The following is a 12,361-nucleotide window of genomic DNA, read 5'->3' on the forward strand; positions in this document are numbered from 1 at the left end:
CTCTACTGTCCTGCCCCCTCTTCTGCACAGTACATCCATTCATGTCACTCCTGAGTAGAGTCTTCCTGGGGTCCTCTTGCTCGTAAGTCCAAGACCCAATCACAGTCAAGGTCCCTGATAATCTAATCTCACTCTGTCCAAATAGAGTAGTATTGCCTCAGCGTCTTCCTCAAGGCCAGCTGTTCTTAACCTGGTGATCGTGACCTCTTTGGGAGTTGAATGACCCTTTCACAGGGGTCAAATGTCAGATATCCTGCATATCAAATATTTACATTGTGATTCACGTCAGTAGTAAATTATAGTTGTGAAGTAGCAACAAAAATAACATTACGGCTGGGGGTTGCTGTAATGTGAGGAACTGTATTAGAGGGTCGCAGGGTTAGGGAGGTTGAGAACCACTGCTTTAAGGCCTTTCTCCGATTGAGTCCTCTGCCAAGGACCTCCTTTGCCCCGTGCTTCTCACTGTTTATACTTTGGCTTGCCCATTTGAGTAACCTCTGCTTATCTTTTAGGTCTTGGCTTAGATGCCCTCTGTCCCCAAGTCAGACATGGCCTATTTGTCACAGCTCTCTTGTGTCACCAAAAACACACACTGGGTCCCTCTTCATAGCTGCCAGGCTCCCTGTCAGCTTATGGGGACAAACTTCTTTGGTGGGAGAAGGGGTTGAGAGCAGCAAACCTTTAGTGCACTGGGAAGACCTCGAACTCATCCCAAGAGGACCAGAAAATCATGGGGAACTCCGGAATAGGGGGAGTGCCAAGGCTCAGAGCCCCTCTGCTCTGCGTCTCTCCTTGCTCCTAGCGATTTCCCAGAGCATAACTGCTTCCGGTACAAACATTTTCCGTAGACCCATCAGCAGCCACGATACAGTCTGACCGAGAAGCTATGGATGGGACTGGGGCTCGTAGAATGGGGGAGTGTGGTCAGGGCAAGACATTTGGAAGTCGATCAAAATCCAGATTTGTTTGGAGTGTGTGCTGGGCATCGAATAGTCCCTCTTGCACACTGAGCAAGGCTCTGTCTCTGTGGTACCCTCCTCCCCAGTCTCGGAATCCAGATGTTTTAAGGGGATGAGACACTGATTCTTAAAAAGGACGTGAATAGCCTACTCTGAAAACCTGAGGGCTGTACCAGTCCAGACCCTTGGTCTTGGCCTTCACTGCTGTGTCCTGGAGCTCCCCTGAGGTGCAGGCAGACTGTTGCCATTGTCTTCTGCTGCTGGGAGGCGAGGGAGGAGTCCCTGCCCTTTGTGTGTAAGATTGGAGGCCGGGCCCTAAAGGGAAAGATTGTATCTGGTGAGGGCGACCTTGCTGGATTCTGTTCTGCCTTGTGTGGAGGCGCAGACCAGTCAGCAGAGAGGAGGAGTCTAGGTCCTGGTTAGAGACCTCTAGGTGCTAGGTCTGTTCGAAGCTAGGGCTCCCTGTGCTCCAAGACCTCCACCTTTAGAGGTCACCTTCCTGGCCAGGGTGGACATTTGTCGGGGATGGAACATTGGTTTTGGTGCCTGAAGAAGGGTCTGGGTTCAAATCTAGAATCCACGATCATAGATTCTGTCAGTCATTTATGAAACACTCCCTGCTTCCAGGTCCTGCCTAATCTTGCTGTGGTGACAGAGTGAGGTTACAGCTTCTATTTTCAGAGCCCTTCTCTGGCAGGGACAAGGACACAGACGTGGATGTTGTGAGCGTGTGGTAGGCTAGGTTCTAATAGGCACACGCGGCCTAGAGAAGGCAGAGGCGCTTTCCCATAGGTTCTAATAGGCACATGGGGCCTAGAGAAGGCAGAGGCGCTTTCCCAGGAGAAGAGACCCTCTGAAGAGCTTGACTAGTGTGCTGGACCTTGCCGTGGAGCAAGGACTCAAGACACCTCAGGAAAAAGCAGGAGCTTGTGCAAGGGTCCGGAGGTAGAAACCAGTGTGGTGACATTTCACTAGTGCCATGCCTGTCCTGCAGAGGCTCTGCCTGGTCCAGGTTAAAGTGTCCGGGTAGAAACAGAAAGAGGCTCTTCTGCTGGGACTCCACCGCTCTTAGGGTTGGCCCCAGTGAGGAAGGTCCAGGCAGGCCCCACCTCAGAGTTCCTCGGGCGCTTTCCTGCTCTTCTGTTGTTGGCGCCACTCTTGGATTTTTCGGGGCAGTGTCTCTGTCCAGAACTGTAGCCGGTTCTTCTTTAGCTTCACCCCAATCCGTGGTTGTAGGCCAATCTCCAAGTATTGTTCTAACTGGTTTAACTGGGGCCAAGAGGGCAACCCCTTGCCGTTGGGGTTCCTGGGTGAGGAGATTGAGAACCAAGGGTTGATTCTGTGCCCTGAGTAGGGGCGGATAGGAGGTCCAAAGTCTGGCATGTGCTACCACCTACTCACCCTGTGTGTGCAAACTGGGTCCATTGGGCCATCATGGTCCGGCTCAGCTGTTTCTCTTCCTCTGTGGCCTCTGGGAAGGCTGGTAGGAGGGACAGATCAGGGTCAGGCGAGGCTTGGTCTATAGCTAAAGACCGAAACCTCTGTTCCCAAAAGACCACCTTGGAGCACAGTAGCCTAGGGATGGAATGTCTGTCTGTCCTTACCCAGAAAGTTGCTCTCATCTGTGAGGAAAGGACCTCCAAGGACAAAGGGACTCTCAGACCCATGGTCAGCCTTTACCCAGGATGGCTTGAACTTCGCAAAAGAACTGGGGGTATGCTGGAACTCGTACAAGAAGACAGGGGACCCAGCATCTACGGAGAAGGCAGGATTCATGTTAGGTGCCCGCAGTTAAATCAGGGCACCTGGCAGCACAACCTTGCAATGACAACCATCATCATCATCATCATCATCATCATCATCATCATCATCATCATCATCATCATGGTGCAGATAAACAGCAAGCATTCGTGAGCTCTCCTCTGACTTACTAAGTAGCCAAAGATGACCTTGAACTCCTGACCCTACTTAGGTCAGTGGTTCTCCACCTGGGGTTCGAAACCCTTTGGGGTCGCATATAAGATATCTTGCATATCGGATATTTGCACTATGATTCATAATAGTTGCAAAATTACTTTATGAAGTAGCAATGAAACAGTTTTATTGTTGGGGGTCATCATAACATGATTAACTGTGTTAAAGGGTTACAGCATCCGGAAAGCTGAGGACCACTGCTTTAATTAACCTTCGCTATGCTCCCCCTTTACATATGATGAAAGTGAAGACCAGAGAAGACCTCTGAAATTTGCCCAAAATCACAAGGTTAAGAATCTGGGACTCTTATAGGACTATGCCAGGTTCAGGGGAAGGAAGATTTCTCCCAGGAGAAGCACTTAAAGAGTACCACATTTCTCCCCAACTGAATGATTCCCTCAGAAAGAGTTAGCGACGGGCCCTGCTAGGTGACCTGTGGTAAGTCTCTTCAGCTCTCTGAACCTCTGTTTAATCTGCAAGGTCCTCTCCCAGGGGTACCACCTGCTTCTATGATGCTACGTCTCAAAGAAAAAGGGCTGGCAGGTGGCAGCAGATGTGGGATGCAAGGCATCCGGGGATTCTGTACCAATCGGCAGCTACAACATCACCTGATAGTACAGGGAGGACAGGGCAGGTGGCAAGGGCTGGCTTACCTTGGAGGTGTTTTGAGAAGATCAAGGTAGGAATGACGAACACGGTATCACCTACCAATTCCTGGAAGGCATACCTCATGGCTGGTGCATCTGAGCCTTTGTCTAGGTATTCATCTATGACGAGGGGCATAATCTCAGGGGGCACCTCCTGGAGTGAGAGAGAGGTCAGCTCAGGCCTGTTCAAGACCCACAGCTTTGGCAGACCTCCCACAGATTCTCAATCCTCTACTAAAGGTTCTTTCACATCCAGGGAACAGCCGTCTATCTTGCCTCCCTAGGTGTTTTATTAATAGATTGTGTCTGCGTAGGATAAGCGCATGTGTAGAGTTAACTGTTATGCCTGTGGCCACTGTCAGTACCACATGGAGCAGGTGTCTGGACTACTCTGAAAGCCAATGTCTGGTAAGTTATCTGGAAGCGGATGTCTGCAGAACAGAGTGTGGCCTGGAAGCCAATGATAGGTAGAAACTAAATGGGAATAAGCAATAAATGGGGGTGACTCGTAAGCCCGGAAAGCAACAATGAGGTGGTATGAAGGAGAGGACTCTGGGGTTTCCAGAGAAGACAGCACACCTAGGTGCTGCCTGGGTATCTGGTCAGCTCCTCAGGTGCAGCGCCCAGTCTCCCTAGGAGAGCTCAGGTGAGAGGGAAGGCATCCTCTCCGTTTGAAGTGGAGTTGTGGGCTCAGAGGGACTGGGGGAACTGGACAAGTGACCAGGGCTGGGATCCGTCTGCTGCCCCCAGGTCCATCTGGCTCCAAACCTGGCAATGAGATTTTAACACTTGCGCTCAGGGATCACTTTTCTTATCTGCAACAGGGACACTGCCAGTTTCTGCTTCACAGAGCTGCCATGACAACCAGAGGACGAATGCTGATTTGCATGCGGAGCCAGGCACAGTCCTGGCCGATCTGCATGCGGAGCCAGGCACAGTCCTGGGCGTGGGGGTTGTGCTCATGAAGGGGTGTTCACCCTGGGGGACAATACTGCTGCCACCGATTTTCCTTCGAGAACCATACTCAGAGTAATGCTTTATTTTTATTTAGACAAAGTCTCACTCTGTAGACCAGGCTAGCCTAGAACTATGCAACCCATAGGGTAGTTTTAATTTTTTGGTAATTTTCCTACTTCAACTTCTGAACGCTGGGATGACAACCCAGAATTACTGCTCCTGGTCTCTTTACTCTTAGTGGGCCTGAGACTCATCAACTGGGCTAAAAGCTTTGGTGGTTGGTAAGTAGCTTCAGGTAGGAGTGAATCAGAGCGTGCTGTACAAGGTGCCTGGGAGCCCCTCCCTCCTTCCTCCTGCCTTACCATACTAGTCAGAAAGGGCCTTGAAATCTCCAGCAGCTCCTCCCGGCTCAAGTGTTCCAACTTCTCCAGGATGTTCCAGACCTGTGGGGCCAGATACTGAGGTTCTATCAATGCACCTCTATTTCTGTGCTTTGCCCTCAGGCCTGAGGCTAGCATTCCTGGGCTAGTGCTTACAAACTCTTGATAGAGTCATGGGTAGGCAAAGTCACAAGCTTGCAACATAACTGAGAAAATTCTGATGGCTGGGAATGGAGGGGCCTAGGATAGTGGCCTTGCACTCCGCTGTCAGAGGCTAATGGCAGCGCCAGCAGGGAGGAAAATATTTATTCAAAACTTTTCTGCTCCTTCTCCTCCTTCTCCTGCTTCTTCTTCTGTACCTGTGTGAATATGTATTTGTGTGCACATGTATGTGTTTGTGTATGCATGCAGGTATGTGTTTGTGTGTGCATATGCTTGTGTGAGCATGTGTATGCATGCACATGTGTGTTTGTGTGCACATGTATGTATTTGTATATACATATATGTGTGTGTTCATGTGCCATATGTGTGTTTGTATGAACATGTGTGTGTGTGTATTTGTGTGGACCTGTGTGTGTGTTTGTGTGCACATGTATGTGTGTGTGTATGTAGGTCAGAAGTTGATGTTGGCTGTTTTTCTCAATCTCTTTCCACTTTGAGAGACAGTCTCTTACAGAACTTGGAGTTGATCAGTTTGACTAGACCAGCTGAGCAATGAACTGCAGGATCCTCCTGCTTTCACTTCCCCAGTCCTGGGATTGCAGGTATCCAGTCATGCAAAGGTATCCAGGCATGAAAAGTCATGCCTGACTTTTCTATGGATGTGCTGGGGATGGGTTGAGGGTCACCCATGGTTCACCTCCAAACCTCATGGGCCCTAGTTAAAAACATCACATGTTGCCTAGTATATTGACTCATGTCTAATTCCAGCACTTAAGAGGCCAAGACAGGAGGACTGGGCCTCAAGTCTGAGGTCAGCCTGGGTTATATAATGAGTTTTAGGATAGCTGAACTACAGGATGAGACCCCGTCTCAAAACAAGAAACAAAGACTCCAGGCAATAAAATCAAATGTTGGTTTTCTATCTCACTGGTAATTTTGTTTTTGAGATAAGAACTCATGATGTAGCCCAGGCTGGTCTCAGACTTGAGTCATTCCTACCTCGGCCACCTGAGTGGATTACAGAAGCATCCGTGGTGCCTGTCTTAGATGATATAGTCTTAATAACACCTAGATATCTGACTTTTTGAGTTCAAATGTCAGGTCTACCACTTAAAGATTCATGCAGTTCCCTGAGCTTCTTATGCTTCGGTTTCCTCATGTGTGAATGACATATCAATGGTCTGCTTCCTAGGACCCTCGTGGGGCCGAGTTCATGTGCCTCCGAGCCCTGGCACAGAGAAGCCGGTTTCTGCAGTGGATCGATTTTCAATGGGGGAATGCCAAGACAAGTCATGCTTCTGTTGAGGCAGCATGGTGTCAGTTAAGCAGAGCACTGTGCTGGGAGCTAGATTGGCCCTACCAGCAGCTGCTCAAACCACCAAGTGAAGAAACGCAATGGGCTCTTCCTTTGTGAGAGACTTCATTTGAAAACAACTGATGAGTTAAGGGGTCGGCTCGGGAGCAGAGTGCTTGGCTGGCATGTGTGAAGACCTGTGTTTGGTCTTCGGCATCACTGGAGAGAGACAAGTTTCTGTGAAGATGGGTGGACGAATGGCAATGGTGGGATGAGGTAGGATACGCAGGAGTACAGCATGGTGGAGCGGCTCTTCTAGGCATTGTGTACCTGGACTGGATTAGAAGGCACCTGACCCATCATGTCCAATAGCTTACTGCCATTTGGAACATGGGAGTCTCAGTCAGTCAGTCTCCCGGGCACAGAGTCACGCTCCTCCGTGGCTCAGAGCAGCAAATATCAACCAGCCACCGTCAAGAATGTGCTGTAGATTAGCCCTTCCCAGAAGACTACTTTGCAAAAGCTGGGTCTTCAACACACAGAGCATTCATTGGTTTGGTGAGATGAAGCTGAGTGGCCTTGATCCTCGGCTTTCTTACCTACCCAATGGGAGTGGCTGGAGTGCTTGGAGTGTGGCTGCTGTGGTGATGGTGTGGAGGAGATTGCCTGGGCAGGGCCTGGAAGGGCACAGTTGCCAGAGGACACTCACCTTGAGCATGAGCCAACCAATCTCATGATTGTTGACTCCCAGGAGGTAGGGCACAGTGGGGAATTTCTTCTCTGTTAGGAGCTTCTCTGGGCTTTGTGGGAAGAAGGAGTCATTGCTTATGTAGGAAATTTTCACGTTTTTCTGCTGGAAAAGTAAAGCAGGAGGCCCACTGTCAGGACCCAGCCTAGGGATTCCACAGGGACTGGACAGGACCCCTCTGGGTCACTGTCTGTCCTCATCACCCTAGAGGTGATATACCTGGTTGTTAAGGTCCTTTCCTTCCTTCTGTAGCAGACACTGCACCAGCTCAGCTGAGGACACGGAGCTGCAGCCCAAGGAGTTGGCTAAAGTCTGAGGACAGACAGAAGAATGTTGCCTCTCAGATACACACCCTTCGCTTCCCGAGCACCGCTCTCTGTTCTGAGCTGTGATTTCATAAGGCTAGCCCAAGAGACCTGCTACCAACCTAGGGAGGCGGATCCCTCTTCCTGTGTCTCCTTCATTCATCTAAGAAACATACCCTTTTCTAGTTCAGTAATAGTTTGCGGTGCCGATTAGGACACGCATGGGTCTGTCTGGCAGGGAATGTAAGGGGTACTGAGTCTGGAGCAGGGCCGGGAGGCTGGAGGGAAGGCGTCCAGAAAGACAGAGGAGGCCAGCAATTGTGGTAAGAAGATCTCTCCCTTCTGTCGTGAGGGGAGGCATAGGCTGCTGTTCCTGAAGCTCCTGAATTATCCCTCAAGCCCAGCGTTATTGCTTACTCCTCCATCACAGCCAGGGCCTGGGACCAGATGGACAGACAATAGGTCCAGCCTTTTGCTGCTTACTCCAGCAATGTCTCTAGAGCTTGCCTAGACTCTACCTTCCCCATCTCGCTGGCTGTTGGCCTCCAGGACAGCTCTCTCCATTCACCTTTTACTCCACGTGCCTCGGATTTGTTTCCCCGGCCACTTCTAGCCCTTTGCATCCTGCCTAAACTCGCAGGCATGACCTTTCATGTCCCTGCACGACCCTCCACTTCTTCAGTGCATTCGTTTCTTGTCCTGGCCCCTACCTGATGGTTTTCTGCTTCTGTGAGCTATCACTTTGTCTTACGCCTGAAGCTTTTGCATGCCCAGTTCCTATCAGGGAAGTTCTTGGTGGCTTTTTCTGGCTACTTTTCACAAGGGGACAAATCTCTTAGGCAACAGCATGGCTGGGAATGGGAGGCTCCCAAAGGATCCTTGGGGAAAGAGGAGATCCCTAAAAATGGCCCCAAGGAAGTACCAGAGATAATCTGCTCAGGGTGGCCTTCTCCAGAAAGCCAGGTCTGACTGCCTACTCCCTGGACTGCTCTAGTCACTGTCTCTGAGCCTGTTGGTGACTCCTTCCTCTCCTTGCCTGACCCGAAGGTTAGCACAGGACCGGTTTTGAGGCATACTGAAGATAAGAGAGTAAAGGAAAGGCAGACCTGAGCTTCAGGCCATGGGTTTATCTCCTTCAATATCTTGTTGGTAATAATCCCACTCTGGGATATGGCTCTGTGAAATAACCCCGCAGACATTGGAGACAGGACCTGGGAACAGCAGGGAGGACAGGTGATGTCAGCAGGCAGAAGAGCTAGGAGGTCTGGGGCCACAGAAGCCCTCTTAGACCTGGCTACAATTGCTACTTCTCTGTGGGTAACTCACCAGGGCTGAGACGATCATGCCACCAACAGAATTACCGAAGATAGTGACACAGTTGGGATCACCTCCAAAGGAGGCTATGTTTCCCTGCACCCAGCGTAGAGCAGCCACCACATCGAGGAGGCCTTGGTTGCCAGGCATGTGCTTGTCTCCGGTGCTAGGGGCAGGACGAGGCAGTGATTAGCACAAGATGCCTCCCAAGATATATTTATTTTTTCTTGCACTCTGCAAAATTGCTTTGAGTCAGTCACCAGGGCACTGGGCATCTCCTCTGTTACCCAGTCCTGGCTTGGATATGAGTCACCATTGGCACCTGTTTTCCCAGTATATGGTGTGGGTAGATGTAGCAAGGCAGTCAATCAGAGTTGACTCTCAGATGGATAATTGGGCTTGTTGCTCTTTGTCCCCATTCCCCGCTAGGACTCTACCCCACCCTTTGCCCAAGTTCAGTGTTCAATTCTGGCTTTCACTGGGCCTCTTCCCATTGTGGAGCCCTGGGATATTCTTTCTTCTCTCTCTCTTGACTCTGTGTGTGTGTGTGTGTGTGTGTGTGTGTGTGTGTTTGTATGCTGACACGAATTCCTGTCAAGTATACACACATGGAGGCCAGATAGCAATATTAGACATCTTGCTTAACTGCTTTGTTTCTTAGTTTTTGAAACAGGGTCTCTATTTGAGTACTTAGTGCTGAGATTATAGACATATGCAGCCATACCCAGTTTATAGATGGATGTTGGGGGCCCCAATTCATGTCCTCATGTTTGCGTGGCAAGCAAATTTTACTGGCTAAACAACGTTCCCAACCTCTCTACCCTTAGATTCTCATGAGAAAGCCTTCCTCAGGACTGTAACATCCTCTTCCAGGCTGGCTACCTTACCTGAGGAAGCCAAAGATGCCGAGACGGTACTGGACAGTGACTATGACCACGTTCCCGTAGGCAGCCAGGGCTGATCCATCATGGGAGGTGGCAGAGCCAACTACCAGAGAACCCCCATGGATCCATACCATGACCTGTAGAAACGGCTATGAATCAGTGACTCCAGCTTCTAGGACTCCAACCCCCACCTAGCAGTCCAGGGTATACCAAGGACTTCTGGGGTGTTTAGGAAATGGGGGTATAGAGGGGCAGGTGGCACGGTAGTGCTGGATGGGGGCCTCTGGACTGTATACCGGCAGTTTGGCCCCTGCAGTGGTCTCAGCGGGGCTGTAGATATTGAGGATCAGGCAATCCTCAGAAATAGAGAAGATCTGAAGCTTTTGGTTGAGGGTGAATCTGCTGTTACTCGTTCTCTCTACGTCCTGCATGCACCTGCAGTCAAGGGGGACCCCAGAGGCAGCTCTCAGTTCACACAACCTGGTGTCCAGCTTCTGCCACCACCCTGCCCGCTTGCCCGCCTCCTGCAGGGGGTACTCACATTGGGGGATTGGTGCTGGCATCTCTCACGCCTTCCCAGGGCTGTGGCGGGAGTGGGGCTGAGAACCGCAGAGGGCCTAGTGGTGCCTGAGCAAAGGGAATGCCCAGGAAGACGTTCACCAGCCGCTCTGTACCCTTCACACCCACCTGCCGGCCTCTCACGCGACCCAGAGAGGTAGTCACTTCAGGCTGAGTGACTTTGGATCCTGAGATTGGGAGAGAAGGGTCACTAGGTGAGTCTACAGCTTCCGAGAGGGCCTGGGTGGGCCTGGGCGAAAGATGGATTTTTAGAATGAAGCAGCATTGATTTGTTTCTCCAGGGTCTGTTTGTGGGGTTCCCTTCTGGGTCCTCTCCACACAGTGTCTCCAGCCAGCGGTTGCCTTTACGCTTATTATTTGTTTGTTTTTGAGAAAGTTCAGTCTGGCCTTGATTGTGCTTCGTAGAGGAGACTGGCTTCTAACCCAGATCTCCTGCCTCTGCCCCCTCAGTCCTAGGATTGCAAGTGTGTGTCAGCACACGTGGTTCCTATCTATCTTCTCCACAATCGTCCCCGACTTCCTCTTCCTTCCCTTGGGTCACAAGGCTGAGTCAGACCTGCTGCCCACTCGAACCTCAAGTTACTCACACACTAAATATAGTGTGACAGGCAGCCTCATTACTTTCTGTGTCCAGATGCCTTGACATCTGGAGCCTGGTGATCTTAAGTCCGCTTAGCCTGTGTTGCTTATTCTTGCCCCCCTGGGAAAACAAGAAGGGGATCTCTCTCCATTTTCCCTCACTTGTTCTGTCATCTGTTGGCTTCCATGTATGGGCTAATGGGGTGATTTTTAGCCTCCATATTTCAGAGAACTCTGAGTAAGCTTCCTTTATGACACTCTTGTTTGTCTTAGCATGACTGATTAATACATCTTATGTTCCTTTAAGACATAAAGATAAGACTGGGGAAATGGCACAGTGGTAGAACTTGTTTAGTATGTTAAGGCCCTGGGGTTCGAGCCCCTAGAAAATAAATGAACACCATCACCAGCCTCACCCACTAACCCCCCATAGATCATACAGAAGGACACACAGTGGCTGCATTCTTCTGTACTGGACCCCTTCCCTGAGAGGGCTGCGCACTCTTACTGGTCCCTGCCTCACTCTTGTCCCCTCCCTCCTCAGGTGTCCTACCGAGTCAGAAGCCCCACTTCACAGGTTCAGGGAGTGTGTCTTACCAGAACATGCCAGAAGTAGACAGGCCACCCAGACTAGGACATTGGACCAGGCTTGTACCACTGTCCCCATATTTCTTATAACTGACAGTGGAAGACGCAGTTGGAAAACAGGAGAGGACTTGCTTTTTATAGTACCCTTTCCCTGTAAAAATTAACTCGGTCTGCCTTAATTGGTTGGTGACCAATTCCGAAGTTAAGTGTCCCGGGCTCTGGCCACTCCCAGAGCAGAATGAGTGTCTTCTGGAGGGGCCGGATGATATGGCGCCCTCTGGTGTTCAAACATTAGCGCTAGCCTGGCATGGTGCGGCTCTTAGAATTAAAGCGGCTGTATTCCAGGTCGGCTAGACTCGGAGCTTCCTGTAAGACTCAAGGCAAATTTCTGTTCCCAAAAGGAGGCCGAGGCATGCAGAAAAGAGTAATCATTCTAAGCTAGACTGAAGCCTAGGCGTGCGGAGACTTCTATAAGTCTCCCAGCCCAGCTGGGAGTACACTGTGTTGAGTGGGATGGTGCCAAGACCCGTGACTTTGCTAGTGCATGTTGGTGCTTTTCATTGGCTTATGTGCTGGGGTTCACATTTTTTAAGCCTATGTGTCATATTGCTGTTTCTTTACTTTTATAGGGTCCCCAGGTATTCATTTTGGCTCCATTTAGCCATTACTCTATTGAGAGAACTCCGAAGGAACTCAGCCTGCAGCAAACTTCTGCCTGGCTTCCCTCTGTTTTAAGTCCACCAAGCTACCAAGACCTCTTCTGGCATTACGGATATGCACAGTCCCGGCGCGATATGCACACCATGAAGGTCTCCTGAGGGTGTAAGTGAGGCCTGAACTGGCTTGGAGCATGGCTACAGAAGCTGTTGAGTGGGTCACCAGGATATCGGAATTCTGAGATGACTCTGTTCAATGAGCATGTAGAAGGAATCTCAGCCCAGGTTATAAAACAAAGAACTAATGATCTCTTGATTATTATTATGGGGGAACA

At 50.3% G+C, this 12,361-nt stretch overlaps 1 protein-coding gene across 2 annotated transcripts; it reads right to left on the minus strand.

The window, feature by feature from the left end:
• Nucleotides 1-340: 340 nt before the first annotated feature.
• Ces3 (carboxylesterase 3) lies at nt 341-11,534 on the minus strand. 2 transcript variants are annotated; one of them, XM_048437178.3, is made up of 13 exons: nt 11,380-11,534; nt 10,166-10,370; nt 9,921-10,059; nt 9,628-9,761; nt 8,753-8,906; nt 8,533-8,637; nt 7,341-7,433; nt 7,083-7,223; nt 4,900-4,980; nt 3,587-3,734; nt 2,564-2,713; nt 2,361-2,439; nt 341-2,265 (listed from the first exon to the last, which is right to left on the minus strand). In XM_048437178.3, the coding sequence occupies exons 1-13, from the start codon at nt 11,447-11,449 to the stop codon at nt 2,070-2,072; spliced, it is 1,695 nt and encodes a 564-aa protein (XP_048293135.3). In that variant the 5' UTR covers nt 11,450-11,534; the 3' UTR covers nt 341-2,069. The 2 variants fall into 2 exon arrangements, with proteins under 2 accessions (XP_048293135.3, XP_048293134.3); XM_048437177.3 differs by having other exon boundaries at nt 7,083-7,226.
• Nucleotides 11,535-12,361: the final 827 nt, after the last annotated feature.

Source organism: Myodes glareolus, chromosome 22 (genome assembly GCF_982192425.1).
Source record: "Myodes glareolus chromosome 22, mMyoGla1.1, whole genome shotgun sequence".
NCBI lineage: Eukaryota > Metazoa > Chordata > Mammalia > Rodentia > Cricetidae > Myodes > Myodes glareolus.